Source organism: Maniola jurtina, chromosome 13 (genome assembly GCF_905333055.1).
Source record: "Maniola jurtina chromosome 13, ilManJurt1.1, whole genome shotgun sequence".
Classification (NCBI taxonomy): Eukaryota; Metazoa; Arthropoda; class Insecta; order Lepidoptera; family Nymphalidae; genus Maniola; species Maniola jurtina.
Genome location: NC_060041.1, coordinates 6,837,052 through 6,854,601, shown reverse-complemented (window position 1 = coordinate 6,854,601; position 17,550 = coordinate 6,837,052). Strand labels below are relative to the sequence as shown.

Below are 17,550 nucleotides of genomic sequence, written 5' to 3'. Positions count from 1 at the left end.
TCAAACATCCTGATGAGACCGTCTACGTACGTGTGGTTCGCGCGGCGTTGCCGATGTTACAGAGTAGTAACAAGGAGCGAATCTACGTATAATATTGAATATTTGATATTTCATAAATCATTGATTTAAAAAGTTGTAGAGCAAAAGTTGTTAGTTTTAATGCTAACAATTACGTACCGAGAGCTTTCTGATATTTTTTATTCAACCCTGTAAATATAAACTACACCTAAACACGAATTCTTTTTCGCAAAAATGGCCTTAATCATAACACATAAAAATTAACACACCACAGTCTTAAAATCACAATCAAATCATTTTCACATCAAAAATTGTTTTGTCACTACATATGAAACTGTATTACTAGTCAATCTCAATTGTCTATAACTGGTAACATTATAAGAAGTAGTCCGCTTGTGGCTTCTTGGAGGGAACTCCTCTCGATTCCTGTGGGGCCGCTTCGAATATCGTAAATTCGCGTTGAAGGCTTTCGTTCAGCTCCAATATGGCTGCCACGTTGCCGCATCTGTTGGTTTTGAAACTTTTAAGTATCATCGAGTTTACAAAAAATCTATTTTTAGGCTTCCCTGCCCGAAGGGGCAATGGGACCCCATTACTAAGCATAGGCTATTTTTAGGATCACTTCGTTGTCTTTCTATCGTCTGTCTGTACGTCTGTTGTCGTATCTTGTCGTATCTGTCAAGAAAACCTACAGGGTACTTCCCGTTGACCTAGAATCATTGAGATTTGGTAGGTATGTAGGTGTTCTAGCACAAGTAAAGGGAAAAATCTGAAACCGCGAATTTGAGGTAACATCAAAAAAAAAAAAAACAATTATATTATTATTTTCAATTTTCAAAGATAACTATACAAAAGGGCTTTACCTATAGATTCTAAAACAGATTTTCAAACAGGCTACTACGGATAGGCTACTTTTGTCCTGGAAAAACAAAGAGTTCCCGCGGCATTGAAAAGCCTATATCCACGCGGACAAAGTCGCGGGCATCATCTAGTATCCAACAAAATGATTGATTGATTATAAGTACCTGTAACAATAGTTGGGCGCCGACCACACGGTGAGCACGGTCTCGTTGAAGTGCCACTTGTAGCCCTCCATGACGAGCTGGTGCGCGCGGCATATCATGTCGATGTCGTTGGACACGTTGAACTGCGCCACCACGTCCGAGCCGAAGAGGTAGCCGGCGCCGCGCGGGGATACGCCCCAGCCTTGAGTGTCTGGAATAATAAATGCATACTACTTACAACACCGTCGCAATTTCGCATGCTTATTTACTACTTTGGAAAGTATTCTCAGTACAACTTATCAAACTAATATTATAAAGGCGAAAGTTTGGTGTATGTTTGTTACTCTTAAACTTATGGACGGATTTGGCTAAAATTTAAAATGGAGGTAGATTATACCATGGATTAACACATAGGTTACCTTTTATCCCGGAAAATCAAAGAGTTCCCACAGGGGTTTTCAAAACCCATACCCACGCGAACGAAGTCGGGGGCACCATTTAGTTCTTCATAAGTCACAAACTTGTTTCTCCTTCACCATTGTACCAGTAACCACAGAAAAGCGAAAAGAAGAAACCATGAATATTGGCAGCCTGATCTACTCAAGTACTTGCACGAAACGTTTTTGCCCAACGTTTCTGATATGAACCATCAATATGTGGAATGCCGGCGTTCGTGTTTTCTGCCACATGTTATTATAGCTTTAATATCTTCAAGACAAGAGTGAATAGGCAACTTCTAGGCAAGCACGTTCCAAATAAGCAAGCAATTTATCTTGCAATAAAATTTAAAAGTACCTAATACTAAGAAAAGAAAATGCTACTTTCTTCTACTTTTAGATACGCTTCAATTCAGATATGCAGCGTGAGATGTTGCAAAATGGTCCTAATTATCTAATCCACTAATGTTAATGTAGTAGAAATAGGTTTACATTTCTAAAGATAAGGTCGAAACTAAAACCCAACTGCGATTGTCTTAATAAACACTAAATATTATAGTAAAAATTTTTTTCTGCCGCTTGGTATATTTTAATGTTGTAGTACATTTATATTTATGAACTCAGAATTTTCTCCTCTTTCATTTGACACCCTACTCGATACTCGCAAGAAAAATTTTGGAGACCCCCCCTTTTTTCATGTAACATCTGCCAGGTCTATTATTTTGGTATAAAATGTAGCCTATACCACCCTGACCTTTACAACGAATCACCATTGATTAACACCTCATTCATCAAAATCGGCCCAGTAGTTTAAGCGCTACAGTGGAACACACAGAATCTAGATACAAACATACACACATATATACATACATACATAGACTGTTAAAATCACAACCCTTCCTTTTAGCTTTGCCGCAGTCAGGTAAAAATAGTTTCCACTTAGCTTACCTTCAGGATCACTCCATAGCAAGTCACACATAGGCCCATCGTGTGGCACCTCTTGCTTTCGATCGATGGTTCTTATCTGGTCCAGTGTCTGTATTGAAGGGCTGAGTCCGCCGTGCACGCAGAATATTCTTCCGTCGATGATTGCCGAGAGGGATAAGTAGTCGAATATTTCAGTGCAATACCTAACAAGTGTAAATTAAAAATTTATAACAGCCCCGACAAGTGAAGGTTACAGTAACTACAGTAGAAAAGAGCTGATAACTTTCAAACGGCAGAACAGATTTTCTTGGATTATAGCTAAGAACACTCTCGATCAAGCTACCTTTCAAACAAAAAAATTAAATTAAAATCGGTTCATTAGTTTAGGAGCTACGATGCCACAGACACACACGTCAAACTTATAACACCCCTCTTTTTGCGTCGGGGGTCAAAAATGAAATTGAAACAGTGACGAAATGGACTGGATTGGACCACATGGCAAGCGGAAAGTGGGCAGACCCAAGAAACGGTGGTCTCAAGACCAGTGTCTGTAGCTGTGTGCTGCCCAAAATAGGAAAAAGTGGAATGAAATGGAGGAAGCTTTCACCCAGACTTTGGGATCCATCAAAGACTAACACATTAACAAAGTAACACTAACTTTTATCCATCTACTAAAACGTCTAACGAAAAACTAACCATATGAAGTTTGTAAATATATACCTACTGTTAAGAAAATGTAAGGACGGAAATACATTTTTTTTTATTAATTATTATACTTTAAAATATTATGATATCATCATCCACCCATTGCCGGCTCACTACTGAGCATGGGTCTCCTCTCTGAATGAGTGGTTTGGCTATAGTACACACAAGTGGCCAACTGTGGATAGGCACATTTCACACACCTTTGAGAACATTATGGAGAACTCTCAAATATGCAGATTGCCTCATAATGTTTTCCTTCACCATTAAAGCAAGTTTTAGAAGTGCATGCGCAGGATTGAACCCCAAACTATCCATATATGAGAGGCAGATAGCGACGGTCCCTACGTACATAAAGACATGTCGAAAATGGCATTTTTTTTTTATTGCACAATTGGCTTTAGATTTTCCTTATGCACATACCTGTATATATATTTTTTTTTAATATTACGTATTTAACGTCATTTACAAATCGTATATGAGAACAAGTATTATATTTACAACGAATAAGTGTCGTAGATGCGGATATCTATACGTATCGTTTTGTACGGTGTTTTAAAATGCGCGCCACTCGGTGCGGACGCGGCCTTGTCTGACATAACGTCATTCACGGCGGGAGTTCCCCAATAAGACGGGTCCCCATTACTAGCTCAATGAAATACAAAACCGATATTTAAATCAATATTTTTATTGTTTTTCTAACCTAGACCAGTAGAATATCAGTGTAAAAGCGGTCATATCAGACATATCCGCTTATACTATAATATAGTCATGAAAATATAATTATTTCACAAATAATTATAATGTTACATGCTTGTTTAAAATATGATTTCCTAAATAATTATTACAAAGAAAACAAAGATTTTATTGTTATCGAAGTATATGAAGTCATGTCCTACATGTTTGTACATTTTATTAACTGTTTTCTTATTTCCTGCGTATAAAAAGGTATCATAGACATGTCTGACATGCTTTTATTTTAATATCAGCGTAGAAACAGTCATCTATCAGTTTTTCCAATAAAATATAAAAAAAGAAAATATGTAGAAATACCATTATAAAGTTCCTAAAGCTAATAGAACATTTTAGAAAAATAATAATTATAATTGTACATAGAATTATTTCTAGAGCGGTTTGAACATAAATAACGCTCTCCGCGCTCCGTAAACCTCGGTTTTTGACATGTCTTTATGTACGTAGGGACCGTCGATAGATGTGCTGATCACTACACTATCACTGTTTTTTATATAAAAAAGGTTTTAAAGCAATGATTTAAAAATAATATTAAGCAAAAGCTTGTAGCAAAAAAATATTAGTATTTCTTAAATACAAAATATGTTACCTCCAAACAGTAATAGATCCATATTTTCTCAAGCACTCGTCATAAAATCCATATACTTGTGTGATCTGTCGTGATTCGTGGTTGCCTCTTATCAATGTTATACGGTCTGGATAGCGAACCTAAAAATAGGTGTTTGGAATTTGAACTAGGTTATATACATATTTATATCACTAGGTTTTACTAATTAAAAAATTTGAGGTATTGATTAATGAAGATTTTTCAATGTTCAGAGGGTGCTAAATCTATGTATAATCCATATACTAATATTATGAATGCTAGCTTTTCACAGCCCATTCCTTTCACCAATTTTAACATAATTAGGTACAAGAGATAGCTTGCATTATAGAGAAAGACATATGTTTGGCCCCCAAAAACCAAACAGTTCTCATAGGATTTTAAAAAGACTTAATCTACATAGACAAAGTTATGCGCATTAAGTTATCATGTAGTAATGTAGCGCATCATCTGCTTGGTACTAAGATAGCTTGCATCCTGGAGATGGACAGACCACTTTCTTCCTGAAATATAAAGAGTTCCCATGGGAGTTTTAAAAACCTAAAATCACACAGACATCACAGGCATCATCTAGTAAATATTAAAAAGGATTTACAGAATTTCCATCTGAGTGAAGCCAGGAAGCATTAGCTAGTTTGACCATGAACTTTGAAATAAACTGCTAACACTAATTTTATTATCTTACCTTCAAAGCTAGTAATAATAAGAAAGTTTCAACTGAATAAAACCCTCTGTCCACAAAGTCACCCATGAACAGGTAGTTTGTCTCAGGTACATCACCACCAACTTTAAATAACTCTTTCAGATCATAAAATTGTCCATGGATGTCTCCACACACCTAAAATGTTTATAAAGTGAATGAATATAAAGCTGTGTTTCCACCAAATAGATTCAATTTTATTTTAAGGCATTGCTGCATTTTTTATGTTGAAATTGCTCAGAGTGTAGTCTAGGGTTTGGTTTATCCCAACCTTTTTCCGTTCCCGGGAAACAGAAATAAAATTTTTGGTTAGAAAATCCAATTTCCTGAGAAATCCCAGCAATCAGAAAATTTTGAAATGGTTAGTTTACTATTTTTTCTCTCAAAAGTCAAGTAAATAAAACATGTAATTTAATTAAAATAGCAATTTATTTGTATCAAAAGAAGTCGAAAATAATCCTATTAATCACAAATATAACCATATACAATCTTAGTGGTTTTCTTTCTACATGTAAAACCAATTGTATGATTTTAGAATACTGAAAAAAAGGTAATGTTAAACGTAATGTTTAACGTTACGTAATAAGTAACATTTTTATTAATTACAAAAGCTTATCATTATTATAAAACTATTATTTCTAGTCACTCTTGCTATATAAGTAATGCTTTGGAAATCATGAATTTATTCCACAGCTTCATGTTTCAAAAGCGTTTTGATAACTTAGATCAAGATTTACAAGGGGTTTAGAGCATTAAGTCACATAAAAAAGGGAATTCTTAAAATGTTCCCTACTTTACGGAAACTTTTTACTGAGAATTCCTGATTTCTAGATCACAGAAACATCATCAATCGAAGCAGGCATCCTCTTGTAACAAATAAAATAAAGCATTTCATAAAGGAAATACAATGTATTTATGTTCATGTTATACATGTCTTGTCTATTGCTGTAACATATCTCACAATTAACTAATTACATAATTTTGAAATTATCTTCAAATTGAGGTGTATTTTGGTGCAAGTTATAGTCCTTAAGGTCTGTGTAGGTGCCCAATTATTGAATCGCGGGCATAAGTTAGTCATACAATATACAAAAAGAATGGTGTTTTAATTATAACAAATGCAAATCTTGAAACAATTTTTAGGAGACCAATTCAAGAGTATATGATACAATCTGAGAGGCATTTGATCCACTATGATCCAAACAACCAATTCTAAGCAAAACTTCGTGCAACCCTAATGAATAGGTTGGCTTTTTTTATAATTTTAAAATATTTTGTAACAAGTATTTACCAACAAGTCTGTGTGAAGACTACAAGACAAAAACACCAGTACATAGCAAAAAGCAGTTTTGAATGAAAGCATGAATGAAAATTTGGAAACATTAAATACCGTGACAGGTGAATCGACGCGTTGAACATTACTTTCCTCGACGAGGATCTCACGGGCTTTAGCACAGAGGGCTTTAACCTCTGCCTCCATTATAATTTCACATCTTTTCAGCTGCTCGATTTGACGATCTAAGTCACTCGTATCAGACATATTCGTAAAGTTTAACGAACTAAACCTACAAAAATTATAATCAAAAAGAGGATAACAGCGTGGATATTAGTTTTTGCTTAACAATGGTGCCAAATTGTACGCATACGTTAGTGTGTCAGTTAATATATATCTTACATGAACTGAAATTATATATTTTTAGTCTGCAGTTTCTTTATTTTACAGCAAGAACACTATAAAATACATGTATTTTTCGTCAACTTTTCAATATTCAAACAATCGCATCACAAATCAAATCACAATATTTCACATCATACCACTCTCCCACTCTCCACTGAAATTAGTGGTCTGTACTCTGTGTTCTTCACCATGACCAGACCATAGATATTACACTAAAGCTCTGGTTTCCTCCAACAGCGGTGGCGTTTTTAAACGGACGCAATATGATGACCGCAAAAAGACGGCCGTAAACATGTGGGATGTTCGAGACTGCATTGACCGTTTTATTACGGTGAACAGTCCACAAAATGGTTGAAAATGGACGAACTTGATTTAGCGTTACTCGTATATTTGGAAGATGAACAATCATCAAAAGACGAAAATAGTCTAGTCTTTATGTTTTACATTATATAGCACATCATGAACCCGCACAAAATCAATTAAAATTTCATCATTCTCGCTGGTCCAGTTGATGAAACACATTTTGAACAATAAATATTTTAAAATGGCACGCAAATTAATATTACGCTTGAAAATATCTTCACCGCTATGAAAAAAACGTTGACAGACACTTTGATACCGACAAGACGGCCGTCATGCAAATGGCGGTACCGCTTTTTGATGTTACGGTGTCAATTACCGTTATCCGCGCCGCCGGATAACGGTAATTGACACCGTAAACCAAAAACCGCGCCATATTGTTTACATAGACAACGTTCTAGTGACGTCATTCACCGCTGTATTACGGCCGCTACATGATGGCACCGCTTTTGGAGGAAACCAGAGCTTAAGACCATTTAAGAGGCATGAGACCGGCTTGTCCGCGAAATTCAACTTGGTTTTTCGCAATTTGTAAACTAATACGACAACGTAGGCTTATGGCATTCTGATTCCGACAATGGCAGTATCATCCTCACAGGTTTATATAAAAATCTCTACTTGAAAAGGTGCAGTTTAAGAAATTAATTAAAGTATCGACTAATTTGTGAGAATAGTCGATACTTTAATTAATAAGACACACAGTGAGCGACGGACCACCCCGTATCCATCACCCACAGGTCCTCCTGAGGGCTAAGGCTCGCGGGAAGGGTAATTCGCTTTCCACGTTCCCTATCCTCAACATCTCCCTCGCCCGTCACCAAACTGGACAGGCTAGAGACCGGCGGGGCAGCAAGTGACTGGATGGGTGATGAAGCCCCATCACCAACCACCCAACACAGCTACACCCTCCGCTACTGGGGCTATGCCCCATGGGTGCGTCTACTGCGCCCTCTGCTAGGGACACTCAAAGGGACGCGTGGACAACTCCCCCTCCCCGGCAGGTCAATTAGCCATGGCTAACAATATCCCATGAAGAGAAATCGTTAACCATTAATCAGGGTACACCGGCCCAAGCGCTGCTCTTCCCAAAAGGGAATCGCAACACTCAGGCACACGAGGAGGTTACCTGGCTGGTACCGACTGATCTGAAAATCTGAACTGATCAGACAAAACAATACCCTCCCCCCGCCCCGCTATCCCCGCATACCCATTGATATCTCAAATATTAACATTTCCGACTGCTATTTAGACAATGTATAGATTTCCTAGGAAGTGTGTCTAATATAATTTATTTTACACATTTCCGTGCGATTTTAGTAATTATATACATTTCCAAGGAATTGTATACAATAACGGATTAAATACATTTCCGGTAACATATATTATATATATATATAGTTTCCCCAGATATAGTTTCCCTAACTTGTAAATTACTTTAAACTTGACATTGGCTAATCAGTGTAAAGCCAGACGAGAGAGAGAGAAAAAAAGGTACCTAGGTACCTAGACCTATCCTATTCTACCTAACCTATCCTGCGCGTGGGCGCTTCATTGGCCTCAATGTCTGTGAAAAGATGAAAATCATAGAGATATGAAAATATACTGATATACGGAATACAAGATACAACATTTTTATTTGCAGAAACATTTTTTTTACAGTTAGATGTTATTAAATTAAAATATAGGTACGGGTAGCGCCCGTTCGTAGTGATTATATTCTCCATATTCTCTTTGGCGCTCGCCCACACCTATGATATGACTTACAACAAACCTTTGGAGCAGCTGTGCTTAGGAGTTTACACTTTTGCAGCAGTTTGCAGATAATGAGCTTCGATTAGGTACGTCATGATTGTTTTTCCGTGGAGCCATCGACTCTAAAGATCGACTCACAATGATTGACACGCTTATAATGTTACCCGTGATGCCTGTATAATATGTTTACGATTTTTTAAGATTTTCTATTTTTATGTACTGTCAACTATCAAACAGTGCTGTCAAAAATCAGTCAAGGCGGGCCGCGGGGTAAATAAATAAAATATAAACATTTAACACCAAATGTACCTCTAAATAAATTTGATTTGGATTTTGATTATACATTAGTGTTTTTCCATAGTGCAGTGCAGTGATAATTCTGTCAAAAAATGGGCAATATTCACACCGTGGGCCCTAATGAGGCGCTCATAGTATCAGGTATGTTCATGAAAAACATTTTCCCTATCACTATTAGTTGGTATTACTCTCCTTAAAAACGAGCAATAGAGATAAAATATTGTGCAAAGATTATTATATCTAAGAATTAAGATACACCCGTAATCGCCTTCCGTTTCACGTGTCTAAAAATATTAAAGAACCCGCGCCGCTTTTATCACGGTTATCTTCATAAGAGATTCGAGTGCTATTAGATGAAGCAAGGTCATCATCGTTTAATTTATGAGTACCTTCTCCTAATTTTGTCGGTTTAAAACGTAGCTCCATTTAGCTATGATGTCTACGCCCTATGGCTATGCTGTTTATTATTTTAGGGCAAGTAATTGGCCGAATTATTATAAAAAAAAATATTTAAGGCGGCGATGAGTTGATGATGATGATGATGATGAAGTAATTCACTAGTTTTTTTGTTTCTTTTATAAAGTATAAGAGTTTTAAGGTTAAATATAAATTTGTTTACTAACTTATGTTACGTTAAGTAGACTAAGTAGACCATGTACTTGCTATCTATATTTAAGATAATAAATACACCTACATATACTTATAATGAAGAAACTGTTTTAAACAATCATAATTTCAAGAATTTAGGGCTTCCCCACACACTTCATACTAGATTCTTCCATCATCATCATTGCTGATCAGATTATATTATTGGGATGAGATAAGAATAACCTTACCCATCTTAATAAGTTATCATCTGTATGTATACATATAAGAAATTCTTTTTATTATTAAGTAACTCTTAGGTACCTGATAAAATAAATGAAAAGTATTTTTAAGAATTGCAAATATCTAGCTCTGCCCCTTATAAATATAGGGTGGCATTCCGAACCCTGTTATATATATACAGTGGACCCCCGGTAATCCAACAAACGTTTTGCAGGGCAGTGTCGGACTATCGAATTTGTCGGATTATAGACTACTGCGTAAGAACCCCTATAGTCCGGCGTTTTTTACAAAAGAGTACTTTGTAATCCGACAAATTAAAGATCCAATGATAAGATTCTATATGTTATATATAGCTACTCTGAAATACAAGTCATAGGTACTTCACTATGTATATCAAAAGTAAATCTCATCACATCTTTTTAAAAAACGGGATTTTTAAAAACTTACATCCACGCGAACGAAGTCGCGGGCATCAGCTAGTTCAATAATAAAATAGACTTGTTGGATTACAGGGGGTGCCGGATTAGACAGGGGCCGGATTACCGGGGGTCCACTGTATATTGTGTTGTAGTGAGACTGTTCAAATATTTTATTTCACGGATTTGGCTCCAGAAGAGTCTATGACTCCTTAAATAAATAATCATTTTTATCAAAATAACCCTCCTTTGGGCCTTGCCGCAGTCGGGTAAAAAAAGTGTGAAATTTTTCCTCAATTTTACAAAAATCATTGCTTAGACATAATAATTTAAGCAATCAGGAAATCAACAAGTCGATTGCGTAAAAGCTGCATCAATTATTATTACAATCTCAATATTGTAGTGATTGCCTGATTCAAAGCCAATTCCTGCACCCTGCCATAGGACGGTTATCACTGTCCTGTTTTTGTCTGGGGAACTCTGCAGGATGGGAAATTATTCATGCTAGATCTGCAGAAGTTACATGAGATCTAAATTTAGATCTAAACAGTTCTTATATTTATATAAGAACTGTTGTTTAATTACTCTACTTAATTAATACTTCATTATTATAACATTTATTAAATAAGTAAAGATGCGAAAATGTAGGTTCACATTATTTTAGTTCTTATCTACTTAAAAGTACTTATAGACCCCAAGTTCGTTTCACCATATCTGCTCCTTTTTCCCCTATCATTATGCCAGGTCCATTCGTGTGTGCAGCTATTGTGTTTGGTATAATGCTTGTATCCACAACTCGCAGATTATTTATCCCATACAAGCGCAGTTCAGGGTCTACGACTGCAGAGGGATCGGATGGCGGTCCCATTTTACACGTTGTTATCTGGTGATGTAATGTTGCTGTAATTGTTCTGATAGCGCATTCCCAGTACCCGTCGCTTCCGAAGTAAAATTTTTTACAGTTGGGAAATTTTTTCTTGTGCAATTTCGTGCCGTACTTCTGAAAGGGAGGAGTGTCAATCATTTTTAAAATATATCTTATCGCGGCAATCATCGTAGCAACGTCCTTTGGGTGTGTCAAATAATTGCCATAAAGTTTTGGTTGTTCAAAAGGGTTTCTCGATCTCAATTTCAAATAACCTTTCGATCTTGGGTGTAATAACATTAAAATTATCGTAAAACTGTCGATATTTTCAATAGGCTTGTAAACATCGTTGTATAGCCAATCGGCTAATCGAATTCCTTTGGCTACAACTTTTCCATTGTCAGACGCCAGGGAAGCACAAGATCCTATTAGCTCTATGTCTGGGAAATTTCCGATTTCTTCCGATATATTTGTTTTTATATAACCTAAAGTTTCAACTGCAGCCAAGGACGAAAGTGGCCCGTCACCAAATTGTGTATACTGGAAAATGTTCTCTAATGTTGCGACGTTCTTTTCTAATAATGTTAATCGAGTTGTATTCAAGGTGAATGCCAGACCAGCAAAAGATATGTGGTCGTAAAGGGTTGCTCCCACTTGCAGATCTTGCACCACCTCTATTCCTAAGGATTCTAAGTGTTTTCTGGGTCCTATTCCCGATAACATAAGTAAATGAGGAGACTCGATGGGACCAGCCGACAGAATTACTTCCTTCCTTGCGCGTATTTCATATCTCTGGCCATTTTTCTGGAATTCGACTCCGATTGCGGTTTTTGTTGCTGAATCAATCAATACTTTTGTTACTCTGCTGTTAGTAAGTATGTGTAGATTTTTTCTTTTTTTGTTGTTGTGTAAAAATGCTTTGGCGCTGCTCATTCGTATTCCACGAGATATTGTTGCTTGGATGTAACCAAAGCCAAAACCGTCTGGACTGTTGTAGTCAACGCGCCGATTTCCTAGCAGTTTGCCCGCATCCAAAAATGCCTTTGATAGTTTCGATCTGATGAAAAATAAAAAGCTTAATTGTACCTAATGAAATCAACAGGTAGGTAGTTTAGTTTTATGATAAAATAAAACCACCTATTTTACGAGATTTTAATTTTTTTTACCTGAATGGAACATCTTCGACGTTCAATTCACCGTCCTTACTGTGCCATGGCGAATTTTTAAATTCTCGTAGGTTAGCCCGTTCAGATTTCATGTAGTAACTCATGACATCTGCATAAGACCTGAGAAAAGAAAGAGATCGTATATAAAAACGATATATATGTTACCGGAAATGTATGAAATCTAGGAATTGTATACAAATCCTAGGAAATTTATATAATTCCGAAGCTATTTAGGAAATGTATAAAATATTGTTTCAAAAACTATTTAATACATAAATGTCCTAGGAAATGTGCACAATTCCTAGGAATTGTATATAATTTCAAAATCGTATTAGGAAATGTATAAAAATCTTACCTAACCTAACCTAACCTATAGCGCCTTCGGGGTAGTGAGAAAGATTAGGTTAACTCTGATTCACGTTCAAGTGCTGATTTTGATATAATATAGTGAAAATATTGCATGTAAAATGAAATTTAGAAAAAGACTGACACATATCAAAGGAATTCTGTTTAAATAATTTAAAAAAAACCTAACCTAACCAAACCTAACTAATCAGACAAAACAATACCCTTCCCCTGTCCCGCTATCCCCGCATACCCATTGATATCTCAATTATTTACATTTGACTGCTATTTAGACAATGTATAGATTTCCTAGGAAATGTGTCTAATATAATTTATTTTACACATTTCCGTGCGATTTTAGGAATTACATACATTTCCTAGGAATTGTATACAATGACGGATTACATACATTTCCAGTAACATATATACATAAAAATATGTAGGAAATTAATTAGCTATATTGCATTGTTATTTGTTGATGCTTGATACACTAAAAGGATTAATAAATAAATCACTATAGTATTAATTACTCAAATACCATCCATAGTTTCCTTTCGCCGCGATTCTATCCCAGTCTTCTTTCATACCTCTCGTGTAAATCATGTAATTGACTACACTCGTACCACCCACAGCTCTGCCTCTAGGCCAAAAACATTGACTATTATCCATTCCTGTAAAGTATAAACATAATTAGGTTTCATAATTTGATTTAAAAATAAAATTGACTCAAGGAACTTTTGTAGTTTGATAAAATACTTAATTATTTACTTAATTACTCTAGATAACAATAAAAAAAACCCGGCCAAGTGCGAGTCAGACTCGCGCACTGAGGGTTCCATACTCGGGTATTTTTTCCAACATTTTGCACGATAAATTAAAAACTATTATGCATAAAAATAAATAAAAATCTGTTTTAGGATGTACAGGCAAAGCCGTTTCATATGATACCCCACTTGGTATAGTTATTTTACTTTGAAAATTGAAACACATTTTTTTTAAAATGATGTGACCACAAATTCGCGGTTTTCAGATTTATTCCTGTACTTGTGCTATAAGACCTACCTACCTGCCAATCATGATTCTAGGTCAACGGGAAGTACCCTATAGGTTTTCTTGACAGACACGATGGACGGACGGGCAGACAGACAGACAACAAAATGATCCTATAAGGGTTCCGTTTTTCCTTTTGAGGTACGGAACCCTAAAAACCTTAGTTGAGATATGTTATAATTCATAACTTAATTAAAATACGCAGATTGCTCTATCAGCACTTCAAATTGAATTTTAATGACCATTCTTCTATCGCTTTAATTGATAAAGTTCATAGAAGAATTCTTAATTTAAATGAATGAATAGACAAATTTTACAAATCAATTAATGAATTATTTATTTATTTTTGCAACATAAGATACAACTTACTCACAGTGGTATAAGGTATACATACGCTTATTATCATTGATTTTTTGCCCTGAAAAAACCTAAACGCTGGTATTCTGCTGGGAGCAGTGTAAGTGAAATATGCACTTCAAAGAATTATAAGTTAGAAGAGAAGCTCTTTAAATTTTTATGTAGAAAATGTAGCACAATTGCGTTATGTACCGTGTAAATGATACGAACTACGAACCCAGGCAAACATTTGGTTGAGGTTCCATCAAATAAGGCCATACACTACTAGTCATCTGGAATAGAGGTGCCAATGTAGGGACTGACGTAAGCATGGACTCTCCTAACCCTGCTTCTAGAAGCAGTACGGATGCCTTTTGACCCTCACTGAGACGTGCAGCAAGTACGCTGCCCGCGGATCCTGCTCCTACTACGATGAAATCGTACTCCGTTAGTGGCCCTTTGAATTCTGAAAACGGAAAATATGATAGTAAGTATAAAATATCAGTGTCCAGTGTTCCACAATGGATATACCTAATTTGAAAAGCTGTGATAGCCTAGTGGTTAGAACGTCCGCCTACTAATCGGAGGTCGGGGGTTCGATCCCGGGCACGCACCACTAACTTTTCAGTTATGTGCGTTTTAAGCAATTAAATATCACTTGCTTGAACGGTGAAGGAAAACATCGTGAGGAAACCTGCATGCCTGAGAGTTCTCCATGTTCTCAAAGGTGTGTGAAGTCTGCCAACCCGCATTGGGCCAGCGTGGCAGACTATGGCCTAAACCCTTCTCATTCTGAGAGGAGACCCGTACTCAGTAGTGGGGCGGAAATGGGTTGATCATGTAAAGAAGATTTCATTTTAGCTCAGGTTTCGAAGTTTGTATTTATATATTACTAGCGGACATCCGACGTGTTCTATTTACTACGCCACAAAACAAAAATTTGTCTAATTTATTTTTTATTGGTTTAAAACGGTTTGGGGCACATCGGTTGGATGATTTCAAAGTCACGGGCATAGATAATGTTTTTCTATATTTTAAAGTTATTCTAAGTATTAACATTAATTAGTAACATCCTAGGTTAATTTCTAAAAGATCTTATAGCTCATGAGTCATGACCGAGAACTAGAAGGTTATTTTTTATAACCACCCAGAAATACTTTTGCACACGGAAATCCTTACTGTTGGCCTGTGAGGTACTGTTCTGAGCTGTTAGGTTTAACGAGGAGACGAGGAGAGGCGTCGTGCGTATGAGATCTCTTTAATCCTCTCCTCTTTCATTCCCCTGGAATGTTTTTTTGATAAAATTAACCTCAAAATTTAAACATTTTAAAAATTTAGTAATTTCTTGAAGACATTAGGAATATATTATACATATATCAATTATTATATACTATTTTTCTGACCAATAAATAAATAAATCTATTATTAAGTATTTTACTAATAAAAAGACTTGTTCTGAGTCCTGCCTGACTAACTGATCTATTCAACGCACAGCCTACACAGCTGGGTTTAGACATTTTGGCGGTAGGTTCCTTTTATGATGTCGGCACTCCCTAAGAAAATATTTTGAAATTCCATCCGTAAAGTGGTTAAGAAGTTTTTATGTAAGTCCGTCTTTTTCAAGTTATAGGTTTGGACTTTGGGTTAAAATTGAGAAAAACGTGTTTCAGGATTCTTAGAAATCCCAACCCCCACCGATTTTCAAAAACTCCACTCAAGCGAAGCCGGGGTGGGTGTTCTCATAATCTTTAAATTATATGTTATAATATATAATAATAAATATTTACACACCTATCATATTATATTTTGTACTCATAATATGAGACTTAGAGGTGAATTTTTGCATCTAGTCTGCGTGGTTCAGGAAAAACGTAGGTAAATACCATGCGCTACTAATATGAACTTGAATTTCACAACAGTAATTATTGTTGTATGTAATATTTAATTTTCGCCAAGAACTTTAACCTTCCTCGCGACAATCCTGTTGAGGTCAGTTAAAGTTACTAACCTTTAGGTAATACATATCAGTCTCGGAACGCCCAAAATAGTTGTCAGGTTCACTACGATTATAAGTAAGTAATGGAGTATAATTTTAACCCTGCCAAATAAGTAAACATTGGAGTTTACAGCATAATTTCAACCATTTAAATTTTTGGCGTAAAAGCTTTCCTTTCTGTATATTCAATTATTTTCCTTGCAAAATTTTTACACGCTTCCGGTTTAGCGTACCTAATCGTAATCAGTAGTGTACACTTAAAGAATCTCGTCAGCAGTATAATCTGTCCAGCAATTTTAATTATTATCGTGTCGAAAATTGCTGGCGTTTGATTTTATTGCGTCGATATTAGCCAATTGATGTATTGTTTTCCTTAATATTTAATGAACCAATTTTCAAGTAAGTGGGAAAAAAGTTACTTACCTTTAGGCAAATCATATCGGTCTCGGAACGCCGAAAATATGTCAGGTTCACTACGATTATAAGCAAACATCGGAGTTTGCAACATCATTTCAACAATCCTACTTTTTGGCGTTAAAGTTTCCCTCTTTTGTATTTTATTAAATTCCTTGCAAAATTCTCTACACGCTTTTGGTTTAGCGTAATCATAATCATTTATTGAAGATCGTTCACCGTAAGGAGCTTCCAAGTTCAATGTCACGGCACTATTAAATAAAAGTATTACATAAAACAATAAATCTGACACAGCCCTCATATTGTTATTAAATTATACTAAAGAATACGAATAAATCAGTAAGGTTATAAACTTATAACATCATGTTGACTGCTACAACGAGACTCATTGTTTTTTATACCATGTTGTGCATTATATAGAGTTCATGAATAAACAGGTTATGTTACTGCTATAGTTAGAGTTGGGTGCTGTTCAAGATGCTAAGCAAAAACCCTCGTTTTTTGCAGTTAATCTTTATATATGTTGTAGTCCCAAGTCGAAATGCCGGCATATCGCGATTAGCCTAGGCAATCCTCAAGAATATCCAGAGCGCTTAGTCCAAAGCCAAAACTGTGGCTTCTGTCTATCAAGTTTTCAGGCCAATCTAGAAGTTCCTGAATTCTATTCCAAAGCCAAAGCTCCATATTGCCCATTCGTCTTTGGACTAGACAATTCTGAATTATGTAAATAGTGAGTTCGTTAATTATAAGTAACTAGATGATGCCCGCTGATAAAAAGCTACCTCTATAACTTTCATTATAAATCGATTAAGGGGATGGACTTTTAAGAATCCCGTGGGAATTCTTTGATTTTCCGGGATATACAGTAGTCTATGTATCGTCCCCGGGATGCAAGCTAAATC

General features: G+C 35.9%; 3 protein-coding genes across 5 annotated transcripts in view; 1 reads left to right on the top strand and 2 right to left on the bottom strand.

The window, feature by feature from the left end:
• Positions 1-230: 230 nt before the first annotated feature.
• LOC123871450 (serine/threonine-protein phosphatase 4 catalytic subunit) lies at positions 231-6,988 on the bottom strand. Of its 3 annotated transcripts, none has more exons than XM_045915281.1 (7): positions 6,792-6,988; positions 6,536-6,710; positions 5,131-5,283; positions 4,431-4,549; positions 2,408-2,589; positions 1,044-1,233; positions 231-523 (listed from the first exon to the last, which is right to left on the bottom strand). In XM_045915281.1, exons 2-7 carry the CDS (start codon positions 6,683-6,685, stop codon positions 394-396), a joined length of 924 nt encoding a protein of 307 aa, XP_045771237.1. In that variant the 5' UTR covers positions 6,686-6,710; positions 6,792-6,988; the 3' UTR covers positions 231-393. The 3 variants fall into 3 exon arrangements, with proteins under 3 accessions (XP_045771237.1, XP_045771235.1, XP_045771236.1); XM_045915279.1 differs by having other exon boundaries at positions 6,821-6,988; XM_045915280.1 differs by having other exon boundaries at positions 6,536-6,988.
• A 2,188-nt stretch (positions 6,989-9,176) lies between these two features.
• LOC123871441 (flotillin-2) overlaps positions 9,177-17,550 on the top strand; it is a 229,410-nt gene continuing 221,036 nt past the window's right edge. Inside the window, exon 1 of the mRNA XM_045915258.1 lies at positions 9,177-9,373. Coding sequence (XP_045771214.1) covers positions 9,325-9,373 — 49 coding nt within the window. The 5' untranslated portion in view covers positions 9,177-9,324. The remainder of the gene's footprint in view (positions 9,374-17,550) is intronic.
• On the bottom strand, positions 11,084-17,023 carry LOC123871428 (glucose dehydrogenase [FAD, quinone]-like). The gene is made up of 5 exons (XM_045915231.1): positions 16,658-17,023; positions 14,477-14,704; positions 13,391-13,523; positions 12,508-12,627; positions 11,084-12,398 (listed from the first exon to the last, which is right to left on the bottom strand). The coding sequence occupies exons 1-5, from the start codon at positions 16,947-16,949 to the stop codon at positions 11,162-11,164; spliced, it is 2,010 nt and encodes a 669-aa protein (XP_045771187.1). The 5' UTR covers positions 16,950-17,023; the 3' UTR covers positions 11,084-11,161.